Source organism: Mauremys mutica, chromosome 22 (assembly GCF_020497125.1).
Source record: "Mauremys mutica isolate MM-2020 ecotype Southern chromosome 22, ASM2049712v1, whole genome shotgun sequence".
Taxonomy (NCBI): domain Eukaryota; kingdom Metazoa; phylum Chordata; order Testudines; family Geoemydidae; genus Mauremys; species Mauremys mutica.
Genome location: NC_059093.1, coordinates 10,583,158 through 10,599,402, shown reverse-complemented (window position 1 = coordinate 10,599,402; position 16,245 = coordinate 10,583,158). Strand labels below are relative to the sequence as shown.

Here is a 16,245-nt window from a genome sequence, read left to right as displayed (position 1 = left end):
CTTGGGGGGGGGGGAGAGCGACAGCGGCACAGCTGTAGCCAATCAGGAGAGGGCTGGGCCTCTGACCCTCCGGCCCAATCAGCGGGAGGCCCCGCCCTGCGGGCGGCAGGCCGCGGCCAATGGGGGGCCACGAGGGCGTGCGCGGAGGGGACGGTGCCCTAGTGGGAGGAGCCGGGCGAGGGGGGGGGGGCGAGGCGCCCGGGAGACCCCGGGAGCGGCGTGGAGGCAGCGAAGTGGCGGCAGCGCGCGGGCCCGGGGCCGGCTGGGGAGAGCCTGGGGCCGCCATGTGCGGCTGCGGCGGGCGGAGGCGGCGCCGGCTGGGAGCGTTGCTGCTGCTGCTGCTGCTCGGGGGGCTGCTGCTCCGCAGGTGAGAGCGGCGGGCGGGGCCCCTCCTCCCCCTCCTCCTCCGGGGCCCGCCCCCCCGGGGACACGCCCCCCCGGGACACTGCCCCCGGGGCCCCTCCTTCTCCGGGGCCCCTCCCCCGGGGGACACGCCCCCCCCACAGTGCCCCCCGGGGGCCCCTCCTCCTCCGGCCCTGGGCCCGGGCCCCTGGGGGACACGCCCCCTCCTACCGTGCCCCCCCCGGGACACCCCCTGGACTTCTCTCTCTCTCTGGCCCTGCCCCCCGGGGGACACATCCTCTCTTCGACCCTGCACCCCTGGGACTCCTCGGGCCCTACCCCCAGGGACCCCTCCTCCTCGGCCTGGCCCCTTCAGACACTCCCTCCGGGGGACATGCCCCCCGAGACTCTTCTCCCCCGGGGGACACGCCCCCTCCGGTTTGCCCCTCGCCCCGGGGCCTGCCCTGCCTGGGACATCCCTTCTGGACACACACACACAGGCAGGTCCAAGCCTGGCCCCCGACCGCCTCTACCACCCCAGAGCCCTGTCCCCTAGGATCCTCTCCCTATTCCTATAGGGTCTTGACTCCCCTGTTCCCCTCATCCTGTCCTGCCTTTGGGATCCACTCCCCAGGGCACCTGCCCATCTGCAGGACCCTGTCCCCTGGGCCCCTCCCCCTGTGCAGATTAGCAGAGGTTCCTTGTCAAATTGAAATCTACTTGAGCTTGGAGCTTGTGTTGGAAGCAGCTCTAGGACCTGCACACACACCCCTTTTCCTTGGTCGCATTCTCCTACATATAAGTTGTTCTCTTCCCCCCCCCCCCCCAAAAGACCCTCAGGAACAATATGAGGAACTGTCTGGCTGACTACACAGGGGGAACAGCGAAACTGACTAAACAAAGTGCTGGGGGATCCACAAACCAGATGCAACAGACAAAAATGCACTCCCGGTGCTCCCTGCCTGGAATTGTTGCACCTAAAAAAAGTTTTCAGCCAGAAGAAACTTGAAAAACTCTCTTTCTTCAGGGAATCCCAGTATGTTTTTGTGTAGCCTTTAAACATGCTCCTCTGCTTGATAACCAAGGCATGCTGATGCCTTGGTCTATTGTGAGTTTGCCAGTGAAGAGAATCGGGATTGTTATTTAGCGTGGGGTCTCATCTTTGTTGGTCTACTTCTTTTCTCTCTACTACTCCTTGTCAACTATGCTGTTTCTGCCCCATCAGGTTTGCTTGCTGCTGGATTTACTGTCTTCTGGGAAGGATTTAAACAGCTGTTCTTAGCCTTATCAGCATAGTCCTTCTCTGCTGAGCAATAGGGCCCTGAGGTCACTGAGGTTGTTTGTTTTATGACTCCTTTTAGCTTAGTGCATTGGGTCAAGATTCGTTGCCATTTAAGTGAAATTGATCTCTATTGGTTTGTCCCTAAGGGATACTGTTGAGGAGTACTGAAAGGAATGCTGTCAGGTTAAATTCATGTAATGGCCTTCTTTAACTGGGTTACTAATAGCACTGGAAATCATTAAATCTGTAGGTATGTCAGCCTTGAACCTGTTCATTTACTGCATTTATCTAAGCTTGGGCAGTGAAAGTAGACTGGCCAGTTTTAACCTATGCGTTTAGTTGATTCCATTTCATGTCTCTCTCAAACTAGCTTTATGCACCTGTACTTTGGTTTCAAATACTGCAAGGGGGATGTTATTCCTCCAAAAGTAAACTTTCAGTGTAAAGTTTAATAACAAATATATTGCACTGTGTAATTGTTTACATATTTTCAATTTGGAGCCCAAACTGACTTCACATGTCCCTTTAATCCTTAATGCATTTATGGTTACTATATCCCAGCAGCAGCATTCAGTTTTAAACAATTCATATGCCTGTGAATGGAGGCACAAAGCTGTACATTAGATGTAGCAATGAATTCAACTGAAGTACTGATAATTAAATTACAAAAAGACACATCTGAATATTTCAAGATGTGAGACTATAGGGTGTTGTGCAGTTGGGAGGGACTGGAACTCTCTCGGACCTTTTCACATGGTTCGGGTTAGCTGAGCCTGAAAGTTACCACCATCTGCTGGCTACTCAGTAACCTGTGTGCAGTGAATCTGATGGGTCTCAGTCAGTTTTTCACTGGACAAATGTCCCTATCTCAGAACATTGTTGCAGTGAATACTAATTACCCCACAATACCTTGCCCTCCTGCTTTGCTGGCAGTTTCAACAGAGCGACCGAGGCCTGAATGGGACCATTTGGGCAGAACTCCTCTCTCCCCCTACAAGTGGTCTATTCATTGGTGTATGTTGGTGGGGCACCTTGCCCATCAGTGCTGGTTTTATACGTGTCATTGGGTGAATAGATGATTCTAGGACTGTCTTCTAATTAGCACTAATATTCATAAAAAATGAGATTAAATGGCCATACTTGAAACTGGGTTGTATGAGAGTAGTGCTCACACTGTGCGGTAACCCCGGATATGCCAGTTGCTGCTTGCCACAGGGTATGCTTGCTGCTGCTTGCAGGTGTAATGTCAACACCGCACTTAAAAGGCAATCTTCTTCTGTTATCATTGTTGAGTAATGTTTCGGCTTAAAGGTCTACCTCTCCTCTGCGTTAACATGACTCCCATTAACCTCAGTGAGCGATTGCATTCAGATGAAGAATAGGACTCCTTTAATGTGGAAACATTTACAAACTTCATGCTCCCTCCTCACTGCTTTAAAAAAAAATCTGCTCTTGATTCATAAGAGCTCAAACCCGATAAAACTGAAGCAACATCTTCTTTTATCGGAATGCATAGAGAGAAATAGCACCACTTTGGAATCAATCACTGACACTGAGCATTCATCCGGTGGGGGAAGCATGGAGAGAGTAATGCTGCAACCAGATAGAAATGATTTAAAAGCTTTAAATAAATGTTACACATAATATATAGCAATTCCTTGTCTATCATAAAAAGTAATGGATAAGGAAAGACCAATTGCCGGCACTATAAATCAGCTTCTGCGTTAAGCTAACGTTATCCCCATCGACCTTGGCTCTTGGAGGGTTTACTAAAATCACTGAAGCTCTTTGATGGATGACATGCATTTACAAATCAATCATTCTCTGTCCTGGATCTAACCCATCTTTGAAACTGCCAGGGGTAGCTCTTGCTTTTTCGTATCCTGACTCTCTTATTTGTGGTTTTGGGCATACCCTGCTTATTCTGGGACTGATTATGCCAACCCTGCTTTGAGTAATACCTTCAGACCAATGGAATTACAGGTGGAGTAATGTACTGCTCAGCACGAGTAAGAGGTGGGCTTTATCTAACTTTCCTTTTAGCAAAGTATGAAGCCTTTTCTTCCCCCCTTGACTCCAACTTGTCTGTCTGTCATGGGCCAAACTTTATCCCTTGTGTCACTCCCACCAAAGAAGTTACACTGTAGATTAATTTGGCACTGTGTGTTTCAGATCATGTCCTTTCTGCTATTAAAGCCCTGTACTAGGTGAGTGGATTTTGTATTTCAGTGAGAGCTACAACATCACTGTGAAATAATGTCCTGAGGGAAATTCACGGGAGGCTCTTTACTGGGGTTATTAGAATGTAGGTGTACAAAGCACTGGTGAATATACTCAGGCTTGGGAGGATGCACTTCAAACATACAAACCATTTGAGGTTTTTTTTATGGCCAGATTTTTCAAAGACTAGTGCTTTACCTTGGGCTTCTAAATCCATATTAGGAGTTAAATTGAATGTGGCCTGATTTTCAAAGCTGGTGAGAACCCTTGTCTTCCATTCACTTCATTGGGAGCAGGATTGTCCCATAGCCACTCCTGTTTTTATGCTGTGGTTTGTATTCTGAGCAGAAACCTCAAGAACTGTATGTAATACCTTGTGAAAGCATAGCGGTCTCTTCCTTCTTGAGCAGTGTTTCTTTTTGAACGTGTCTTAGGAGGCCAGTGTGTCTCATGATTGTCCCTCGACTATTCAGTTGAAAATAACCCGTTATAAAACGAGATGCTGGATCAGAAAATAGAGTTCTTCCCAGTGGGGGCAAGATCTCTGTCACAACAAGAGATGATGAGCAGCACATTGAAGTTGCAGTTGCTAGCTTTCACCATCCTCTGGCGGGGGGAAAGCCCAAAATGGATAGAACTGGATTTTGTGGAGTCCTCTGTAGCAGGAATGAGCAGGGTTTAAAGTTGAACCATCAAATCCCACCCCCTGCAAGTGTGACCTTCAGTGCTGCCTTGTGCAAATAGCCTCAACTACAGCCCCCCACGCTACTTTGTTTTTCTCATATTAGAAATATCAGGTCTTGATTTCCCTCTTCTTGCTGGGAGGTAGAGACCTGGACTGGGATCACAATAATGCAGTAGACTGAAACTTGGGCTATGATATTTCATGCCTTTAGTTGAGGCACAATGGGGATATTTAGCCAGATTTTGGCTGTTCTGGATTTGTTTGACAATTCTTAACATAAACCAACTACAGTAGAGCCTCAGAGTTATGAACAATTTGGGAATGAAGGTTGTTTGTAACTCTGAAACGTTCGTAACTCTGAACAAAATGTCATGGGCAGGGTGGATTTGATATAAATCATGATTTAAATCACTAGTTAGGAAGACTCAATTTCTATCATGGATTTCTATATAAAAGTGCATTCTTGTTGGTTGTTATAACCCTAATACATATTATTCATGACTCAGAGATAGACATAGGTTTCATTTTTAGACGGTACACATTATACATTTTTAAAGTGATTGATTTTGAAAACTTTTCAGATTAGTTTTACAGCTATATCAGAAAATAAATGATTGTTTGGTTATTTCATTTAACAAAGGTAATTGAAGCAGATAGTTCACCTCCCAGTGACTTCATAAATATTGCCAATTCAACAGGTTAATCATTAATATTTGGAGGATTTTCTTGCCATGCTGTATTAGGAGGAGACCATCACCAGACAGACATTGAAATTGTTTTATTTAACTAAAACAACAACGTTATGTATTCTGGATTTTTTTTCTTCAACAGCAAACATAATATTTTAACAAAACAAACATATGCATTTTTGAATTTAAACATTCAAGTTTTTTAAAATCAGGTTTGTTTTTGTTAAAATTGTTTTTAACTAAACTAGTTAAATGAAATATTTTAAAAAAAAACAAATTAAATTGACTGTCAGCCACGTCAACATGAGAAACTTAAAATATTGGCTTCTGCAGCTAACTCAGTTGGCTTTACCTTCATTTTCCTGTTTGTTCACAATCTGGGAAAGAAAAACAAAGCTTTCCTGCTTTTTCAGGTCCCAAACGATTTCTCAATTTGGAATGAATTAGTCCAAAGGAAGAAAATATTCTTTCTACACTGGTAGAAGAAGCTACTGCTATTAAAAGCGAGATTATCACTTCAACAGTCTCTGAATCCAAGTGATTAAGTGACTTCCACTAATTATCTGGTATGACTTTCTTTAACACATCAGCAGCAAACATATATTTCTTGAATGGTTCACCCTTAGCTCTGAAGTTTATTATAGTTGGCATTATGGAGGGATGGTTGCTGGATGTTCATGTCATAGCCAACTCCTCTTCTTCAGCAGTTAAGGTTTGACCCTGAATATTTGCAAGAAAATGAGCTACAGATAGTGCTTGTCCCATTTTATTTTTTTAATGCTTGTAATTTAACTCTGTCATTGCATATTTCTCTTTTAAAGATCTCACTCAGTTCCTTCCAAATTTCAATAGCATGAGCAATAAAACAGCTATTTTCCTGCATTTTGTTCAAGGCTGGAGAAATAGGCTTCAGGATACTCAGCATGTGCTCAACATTTCTCTTAAACTCAATGTTGAGAACTTTGACTGTGACAGTGCCATCTATTTTTTCACGATTTTGTTCACAAACTGTCATCAGATTAGGCCAGTTCTTGATATAATGCTCAAAACAGTCCACTACTGAGTTCCATCACACATCTTGTGGGAGAGTTAGCTTGGTTCCTCCAACTTTTTTCAGAGCAACTGCTGCAAAGTGGATGTTACAGAAGTATTTTACAATTTCAACAATAGCCTTTATGGAACACTGAAGTCTTTGGCTAGGAGGCGCATCAAATGAGCACTGCAACCATATGTTATTAGCTTGGAAATCTCTTCTAAATAATTTCTTCTCACCTTGGATACATTTGCATCATTGTCTGGGACCAAGCTGCATACTAGACATTTGAATATTTTTTCACAGTTTGTTATAGCTTTTACTGCTACTTCTTGTAAGTATTCTGCTGTGTGTGCTTTTCCTGATGGATCAATTGTTTCTGTAAAGAAGACATTCCCTTCTTCTAGTGTCACACAAGCACGTACAACAGGATCATTGTGGACATTGCTCCACCCATCAAGACTCAGGTTAACAATTTTACCCTCTAGACCTTTTGCACGCTGCTCAATTTCTCTTTCATACACTTTATCCAGCAATTTGCCTGCGACATCTGCTCTGTTGGGTGGACTGTATCCTGGTCTTAATGACTGAACCATGTTAAAGAAGTGTGGATTCTCAATCATACAGAAAGGAGAGTTTGTTGCATAAACAAACGGGGCAATTTTTTCATCTTTTTGTAATCTGCTGGTTCTTATAACAAACTTATCTGTGGTTGTTTCTGGATGATGGAGATTATTTTTTCTTTTTGCTACAGGTGATATGCTGTGGCTGTGTGACATACATGATGTGACTGAAACACTATCATTGGCAGATAACTCTGAAACTATAGAAAATGATGGTGATCTTGAAGGTGGATAGTCTTCAGAATCCTTTATGTTGAGGATGGATTCTCCTAAACAAAATAAGGCAATGCAGTTGTTTAATTATTATTACCATACTACTCATTTAATATTACTCATTGCATTCACTGATACTCAGTACTACTTTAACGGTGAAATTGTAAAAAGAAAATCTGTCTTTCAGCTATTTATTTTTTATCACAACTGCATCTAAAATGATAGTACCATAGAGTAACAACTATATATTTTGCTCAAACATGAGAATTCGAGAATAGTCCAGAAGGAAGACAGGTGGTCCTTAAGAAAGAAGTATGAAATAAAAAAGTTTACCAACCTGAAGATCCTGCATGTTCAGACATGTTCCTTTCATCATCTTCAACGCAGCTTCCTCCTGAGAAGGAACACTTATCATGATGTTTCATTTGGGCAACCCGGCCTTGCATTTCATTGGTGCACTGTTTGCATTTTGCACGCATGCCTGTCTTACCCACAGGTAGAGGAACTTCATTAAAATATTCCCAAACTAGATCTCTCTTTTGGCCTGCTGCCATTATAGGTTTTCCCTTCTAGTGAGAGAATGCTATGGTAGATCTCAAATCAATGAAGGCTACACTCAGAAAGACCTCAAGACTTCTGGAACATGCTGCTCAAACACTTTCATTTTTGTTTCTACTGCCTGTCCCTCCCTTCTCACATTTATCTCCAGACTTCTTCTCCTTGTCCAGATCTATTCTGCTCCCAACAATCTTCTTCATTGAACTTTTTGAAACTTTGCACTTTTAAAGAGAGGTAAGGGATTTATTCCGTGTATACCAATTTGCAGAGGGACAATAGGGTTGAAGTCTGTTATTTCTCACCTCTATATATTATTTATTTAAAAACATTTGTGCTTTTAACAAACATGTTATCTCTGGAGACACAGATCCACAGTTTGAGAACTGCAAAACTAAGTGTCTCTGATGATATCTTCTAGACTGAGCACTGAGTCCCATTGGATAGATAGAAAGAATAGCCTAAATAATTTATACAGAAGCCCCTTGAACCCCATAAGATTGGGTCCCTAATCCATGAACTATTGGAACTCATTTACAAAACTTTTCTTAAACATTACATGAATATATTGTCTCATACTATGGAATAAGAATTTATAATCCCTATTCCATGATGAGATATCCTTGAGCAATAATGTATCTTAATTAAAACTATCTTTTGATAGGTTCTTTCCTAAAAAAGCATTTTATAAAAAAAAAATCAGATTTTTTTTTTTTATTTTTAAAATCATTCATTTTTATCCACCCTGGCCACAGGTAGAGAATATGAAAGACTGGGGTTCACGAGTTACAAAACACCTGCAATGGCAGGGATTGATTTTGAGAGACCCAGATAAACCTGCCAAACAACCCACCCTATGCTGCAGAGGAAAATGGGTGTGTGTTTGGGGGTGGGAGGAACAATCTGCCAGTATGACCTGGGGAAAATTTTTTTGACCCTGAGCATGTGAGCAAAACCCACCAGCCAAGCATAAGAGAGAGAATTCTCTGTATTTCCTCAGTGTACCGTCCACCATTCAGGTGTCCCATCTCCACCTGTAGTCATGTCTAACGTTTAGGAAGAAGGATTTAATAAAAAAAAAAAAAAAGACCCAGAATATGTCAGTGGGGAAAAATTTCCTTCCTGACCGGTATTTAATTTGTAATGAAAGAGGTGCCAGGGCTCAAGCATAGCTGACGTGACAAGCCCAGAGGGGTCAGGGCTATGAACTGCCATGTCTAGAGGTGCCAGGGCTCAGCCCTGGCACAAATCAAGCCCTGTTCCTGACCTTTGCAGATGTCCAGCTGAAGAACTGAAGCATGAGATGCAGGACATAAAAGAGGACCGGAAGAGAGCCCTTGGGCCACTGAACCCAACTGCCTGCGGTCACAGGCAACCACATCATACCATCCCACTCATAAACTTATTTCTATTTTAAAACGTAGTAGGTTATTTGCACCCACTACTTTTGGGAGGCTGTTCTAGAACCTTATTCCTCTGGTGGTTAGAAAACTTCTCCTAATTTCCAACCTACATGTATTCACAGCCAGATTTTATTCATTTCTTCTTGTGTCAACTTTTTCCTTTAACTTAAATACCAGTAGCTCTTCTCCATCCCATGTGTTTACACACCGGATATATATGTGAAGAGCAATCAGATCACCTCTCCGCCTTCTTTTTGTTAGGCTAAACAAGCCAAGCTCTTTTAGTCTCGTCTCATAAGATGGGTTTTCCATTCCTCTGATCATCTTTGTTAGTTTTCTTTGAACATGGAAATAAGTTCTTCGACAATTCACATTTTTAGGGAAGGGAGTGGTCGCTTTTCTGCATAGAAAAGGAGAGCCCAAATGAATAATTTCTCTTTTATTCTACCTAGAATCGCTTCCCAGTGAGCTGGACCCTGGAAACATGTTTCGTTTTACAGATAATGTTGAATGGTTCTCTTTATTTATTTACTTTGGCAAGTCTGCCAAACACAGTGGCTTTGTATGGTTACAAAGCATTTGGGTGGCAGGCACTGTATGACGATACATAGATACTGCAGTGACAAGGGTTGTAGGAAAGCCACAAGGGCAATATTGTAGTTATCTAGATCTACAGTTTCAAAAGAGATCACTGATTTTGGATGCCAAGCTTGTAACACTTTGGGCCCTAACTTTCAGAGGTGTTGAGTGCCTACAGCCTCTGTTGCTTTTAAAATGGAGTGAAGGGTGTCCAGTACTTCTGAAATTCAGGCCAAAGATGTCTCATGTTAGGCACCCACAAGTCAATGCCTCCTCTTGAGAAACATGAGCCTAAGTCATGAGTGCAGCCAGTGCTAGTAAAATCCTTTCTCAAGTTGACAGTTTATCAGCCTTGAGGATGAACCCAGTCTACCTCCCTTTGAAAACGATTTCTCTCATATACAGTTGCATTGTGAACAGAAGCAAATCTGGGGAATGCTGGGTATGACTACTGAGCCATCTGATCCATTTGGCATACTGGTCCAGCTGTAGATCTTCAGTGAACAGGAGATGGGAAAATGATTCATTTTTCACACTTTGGTCTCCGGCTCTATTCACTTGCATATATGGATTGGATCTGTATCTCTGTTTCCGTTTGTCTGCATGTGGGCTCTCTTTTGATGTGGCCATGTCGGACACGTCATGCTTGCTCCTCTTTTACTGTTATATGGGCTATTGTTCCTGTATTAGAGTGTAGATCCATTATTATTGCACGGACGTACAGATCCTATGGATAACAGTGGTTTCTCACCCGTGGCCTGTCACATTCTCTGTTGTTCAGCTTTATTACTATTTTTTTAAATGATTCAACAATAAATCCAATTGAGTGTTCAGTGGCTAAAGACAGCAGTGTCTAATCCAGGCTTCCTTTTCCAGGTATTACCCAGGCTTGCCGTTTGTTTCAGAGGCTTGTGAGAATGCTGTGCTACAGAGGTACTGTCTGTGCTTGTCAGCCAGCCCTTGCAATGCATTGGAAGGCTTAGATTTAGCTCCCTTGTAGTGGCCTTGTCTTGTGTTCCAGGAGAGCTAACCACTGCAGATCCCCTCTGTGCAATCCCATGTAAGCCATGTGTTCTGAAATGTCCTCTTTACCTTCTGCCAGCATCCTCTAGTTAAAACTTGAGTCTTAGCGTAGAAGACTACTAGAGGCTTAGATAGTACCGCCTCTAAATGTGACCTTTCTTTTAATGCGTGGGTTCTTACTCAGCTCAGAATGGGAGCTATTTCTTGCATCTGACTGTGAGCTTGTTTCACAGGAACAAACTGCCATTGTGCTTGTGTGGCTGGGTTTGAAGTTGTGGAACTTGTGTGGGCTGAAGAAGGCGACATGCCCACTTCTGATTAGAAAGTCAAGGGATTTAAATCCTTTATAGTGACCTTTGAGAACTACTCATTTGAATCCTGCAGTAGGCAAATGCACTTGGACTCCTAGAAGAAGCGGCTGAGGTTGGAGAAGCACTTCTGGGTGGTGTCTGGGCTTGCTTGTGTGTTACTGGATTGAGGCCTGGTAGATTAGAGGACCATGCTAATCAGCACGATATGGCTACTTCTATGAACGAATCAATGTGAAAGGAAATCAGATATAATTGTGACTATCTAAGCAGATAATTCAATTAAAAGGCTTGTGAATGTGATGTCTGTTCTGTGTTTTTGCATTGGGTGTTTCTGATGATGTATGGCAGGATTAGAACAGGGAAGAACGTCATTGTCTGAGTCTTCTTGGCCACCTGCTGAAATGTCAGGTTTTTTAGATTTTAATGCAGAAAAATGAGTGAGATTTTCCTGACCTGAACCTGCCTGAGGTAGAAGAACAGAGCACAAGCTCATCTGTCTCAGTATCTCCTTATCTTTGGAAGTTTAAGCAAGTGTTTAGGCAAATAAATGCTTATTTTTGACATCTAGATGCCAGTATGGGTCCAAATGTAGATATCCTATTAAGGTGCCAATATCTGGGAAAAATGGAGCTCACAAAGTCCAATTTCCCACTGATAGATTGTTGGAAAATCACCATTTGAAAAGGAAAGGTGCCCTGTTTCAGTGCTGCCCTCTAGGCTGTGATGACCTGTTCCCGCATCATTTTAGTCAGGTGGAACCTGCCTTTAACTCTTAAGTCAGAGGTCCCCAAACTGTGGGGCATGCCCCCTTAGAGGGGCACCAAGGAACATTTGAGGGGCGCGATGGGGCCCAGACCAGCCCCCACGAGGGATGGGGAGGGAGCACTACCCAGCCCTGCTCTGCTCTGAGCTCTGCTCCGGCCCGGCCCCACCTCCCAGCCACACACTTGACCGTGGCCACGCTCCTGGCCCCAAACCTGCCCCCCCGTCCCCGCCCCCCGGAGCCATGGCCTAGATCCGGGGATGGGGGCAGACAGAGCACAGACAGGGGTAAGGGGGGGGCGTGATCCTGAAAAGTTTGGGGACCACTGTCCTAAGCATTCGATTCAAAGGTATTTCTGCACCTAGGATAATATCAAAGAAGAATTAGTGTAAAGTGACCGACTTATTTGTGTAAAGTGATTGGACCTATTAAAATAATTTACAGGGAGCAAAGAATGTTTTCTGGAACAAGAAGAACTTGATGGATGGCTAGTGGGAGACTTCCAGGCATTGGAAATGGCTTGATAGACAGTATTATGATAGACAATGAGAGGATTGGGATGAGGGGGAAATGAGAGCAATGACCATGTCCGAGTGAGTTTATAGGGATTATGGACCCAATTTGTCCCTTTAGTGGAATGCACTGACTTAAAAAAAAAAAAAAATCTTGGAAATGCTCCCATCTTTCCTCTCCCATCTTCTCTGACCAAAGTGAGCAGGAAAGGGACCCAAGCATGACTTGAAATACACAGCATCGGGGATGCTAATTCTTGCAAGTATGCTTAGACAGCTCAGCTCTTCTCCAGAGCTAATAATAACTTAGGTTTGCATCGTGGCTTCTATCCCAAATGACCTCAAAGCACTCTGCACATTATACACACATGCAGCATGGTTGAAATGCAGCTACCTCTGGAATGGAGCCCAGTAAATCAACCTGCACATAAAATGCTAATACAAGAAGGGAAGTCTTAGCCCAGGACTCCAGGGGAAAGCTGAAATTCTTATACAACAGGGTCCTGGGCTCTTTTTATGTTCACAGAAGACAAACAGGTTTTGAAGGGTTCATGTGAAACATGCACATGCTAACAACTGCATGGAGCACAATTTACTTGGGAAGGATTAAGGACTGAGTTGACCCTGCTAGGTGGGGTGAGATGAGCTGCATTGCCTGGGAGATCCTCTGCAGGAGTTCAGGTGTTGACGTGCTTTCCCTCCCATTCTAGGTTTAACTGGAGCAGTCTGGTCCCCCTGCAGCTGAGGGGCAGGACACTGGGCCTGCAGGCGGAGAATTCGGAGTTCCGCCTTGAAGGCATGCCCTTCCGCATCTTCGGGGGCTCCATGCACTATTTCCGAGTCCCCAGGGAATACTGGAGAGATCGCATGGTTAAGATGAAGACATGTGGCTTGAACACCCTCACCACGTAAGTGCTACCTTCACTAACGGGGTCCTGCAGAGTGGCTACTTAAGTTAGTGGGGATTTTGCCATTGACTAGAGCAAGTCCTAAAAGTGTCTTCTGTTCAAATCATGAAAAAAAGGTTGGATCCTTTCCCTGCTCCCCTGCACATGTTTTCCTGCCAGCAGGTCATTAGCCTTCCCCTGAATATGCTATCATGCTAGCTAATTCCTTGCTCCCCTGAACATTCTCCAGCTGATGGCTACCAGCTCCAGTCCTGCTGGTGACTCTGAGTCCCAAGGGCACCTCCTGTTTGTTCCAGTCTTTCTGCTGTGTAGCAGCAGCCCCTACCAACCAGATGCCTCTTCCTTGTTAGCTGCTTCTGCAGGCCTCCAGGCTTGGACGTCTGTAGGAGCGTCTGGAAACAAGGAAAAGAACTAGCACTTAAATGATGCAAGAGCTATCCATGGAGAACCAGTAAGCACATGTTTGAGAACTACTGCTCTAGACCAATATAACGCAGGGTCTTGAGCTGATGCTGAATTTGGGCCTGTGTAATCATGCTCTTAAACTGATACCCTCAATCCTGCATGGAGGAGACAGATTGAGCTGTTGTCTTTGGGAGCCTGGTGGGTGTTGTGCAGTGTGCCCTTTGCGTTCTGTCCGCAAGGAGCAAACAAGGGCCTGCTTGACTTGGGACTTCTACTTTGTTAACCACCTTCAGTTCTGACAGTCCACAAATCTGACTCTGACCTTCTCTAAGGTTTACAATACACCTCAAGAACCTGCTCAGTTAGTCCTGGCTTTCCAGGTATGTCTGAGGGGGTCAGATATGATTGGTCACTTAGCACTGACACAGTGGCAAGGCAGGTCCAGGCTCTGCAGTTGCCAGTTGACATGACAATGCTTTGGAAACTGCTTCAGCCTTGGCAATGAAGAGATACCTGGACACCAAAGACTAAATTCCAAGTTGAGTCTAAATCTGTCCCTTCAGTGTGAAAGTCACAGCAATTTAGACTCCTTTTCACTTCATTACTTAGACTCCCACTCTCTTACCAACCTTTAACAGGCCTCCCTCCTTACTGATCCTCTGAACTTGATCCAGCAAGCCTATGGGCATCTGAGCTGGTGTAACTCTCATACTGAAGGGCTGGAAGAAAGAAATGTAGGAAGAAAAGCATCTAACAGGAGAATGTAAGAAGTAGGGTATAAAGACAGCCCCACCCTACTCTAACTGCTGGCTCCTCAGTGTGAAGTAACATCAACATACACCCCTTTACACAGGTGCACAAATAGCTGTAAGCTTGCCTGAATCTGTTTCTGGCTAGAAGTGGGTGTGCACAAGAAGGCAGTGTATTGGGGAAAGGGGCAAGGGCCCACAGTCCTAGCCCCACTGCTCAGTGTGTGCATTCCCAGTCCCTCGCTCTGACTCTCTGTGTTTTCAGGTACGTGCCGTGGAACCTTCACGAAGCAGCGAATGGGAAGTTTGATTTCAGCGGAAACCTGGATCTAGAGTATGTGGTGCAATAAGTTGTGAGGAGGGTTTGTTTTGGTTTTTTACTCTATTGCTATCACTGGTTCGAGTGTAGGGGGCAGGGCGTGGCGGGGGGAACAACAGTAAGGACAATGAGCTTTGTGTGTTTGAATCTTTGCACCCAAGGTGGTTTGTTAGATTTGCATGTGATTGTAATAAAAGTACATCCCTGATCCTGCCGGGTTGTAGGTTCACTGCCTCTCCCTGAGCAATAACTTTAGGATGCAGCTTCTGTTAAGGAAGGATAAACTTGACTGCTAGAGAAGTGCTTACATAGTAAGCATGTGCTGCATAGATAGTTTTATAGGGACGTGTAGAGAAATGTTCACATCGCTATCCCCTTCCCTCTCCTCACCAATCGCCACCACATCAGGCAGTCCTGCTTTGTTTAGTGCCTCCTTTCTCCTTTCTAGGCCTGCAATGAAAACTATGCTAGAACAGTGGTCTCCAAACTCTTTTGATCGCGCACCCCATCAGTCAAAAAATGTTGAGCACGCACCTCTTGCTCACATCTGAACTGCCGAGGGACGGGAGGGGAAAAAAAACAAAAAAAGCCGCTCGGACTCCCGGCCGAACTGCCGAAGGTTGGGGGGAGGGGAGAGCAGCACTGCTCCGGCGGCGCTCCTTCTGCCGTGCACCCCCAAGGATCCTCTTGAGCACCCCACTTTGGAGACCACTGTGCTAGAAGACTGTGGTTTGACACACTCATTGTTTTTGGTGTCAAGGGTAGTGGTCAGGAACTCCTTTCACAGTTGATTCTGGCAGGTTAAGGCTGCTTGGCTTGTCTAGCATGGAGAAGGATGGCAGGGGGTTTTCTAAGATTTGCTCCAGATAACGTCTATAACAGGGTTCTGACATATTCCCTGACCATATCATTGAGACAAACTCTATTGGGACCCTGCTTATAGCAACCGTGTTTAGCAACTGTTTTGTTGAGCATGGAGCTGTTCCCAACCCAGATATCATCTTGGGTAACCCCGTCAGTGTAGCCTAATGGTTTAGAACAGGTGATCGGGAGTTGGGAGAACTGACTCTGTTTGACCTTGAGCAAAGCACTCAGTCTGTTTTGTGCCTCATCTTTCTCATCTGTAAAATGGGGATGGTACAGAAGTGCCAAGTAATAGTATCTTACTAGGCACTTCTAGGTTGGAGCAGCATTTTCTAAAGTCTCAGCGATGCAAAACATCCACCAAAAGTTTGTAGTTAGTCTGTGTTTGTGTTGGAGATTTACCAACATGCTTGTTAAGATGTAACAGGCCCATTATAAATCTCTGTTCTCCTTCCAAAAGCCCTCTTCTCCCCATATGCTGTCTTACTCTTGCCCTTCCCCGTCTGTCCTCATCAACAGTGAAGGTCATCCACTGACTCTCAGCATCACCACACTGACTTTCCCGTGAGTGGGAAGTTGGGGGAGAATGGTGATTTGCTTGGTGCCACCTGTCAAGTGGTGAAACATTTCTCCTGGGTAGAGGCCGCTCAGTTCACTCTCTGGGCAATCTGCCTTCACAATTAAGTCAGAAGCTCTCTGTTGTGTGGAGTCAAGTGGTGGGCAGTGCCAGTTAAATGGAATAATGGTATTGTTACCAATCATGTGAC

At 44.7% G+C, this 16,245-nt stretch overlaps 1 protein-coding gene across 1 annotated transcript in view; it reads left to right on the top strand.

The window, feature by feature from the left end:
- The first annotated feature begins 214 nt into the window (after nucleotides 1-214).
- The window catches only part of LOC123354721 (beta-galactosidase-1-like protein 2), a 48,576-nt gene continuing 32,545 nt past the window's right edge, over nucleotides 215-16,245 (top strand). The window contains exons 1-3 of the mRNA XM_044996865.1: nucleotides 215-367; nucleotides 12,944-13,141; nucleotides 14,561-14,629. Coding sequence (XP_044852800.1) covers nucleotides 285-367; nucleotides 12,944-13,141; nucleotides 14,561-14,629 — 350 coding nt within the window. The 5' untranslated portion in view covers nucleotides 215-284. The remainder of the gene's footprint in view (nucleotides 368-12,943; nucleotides 13,142-14,560; nucleotides 14,630-16,245) is intronic.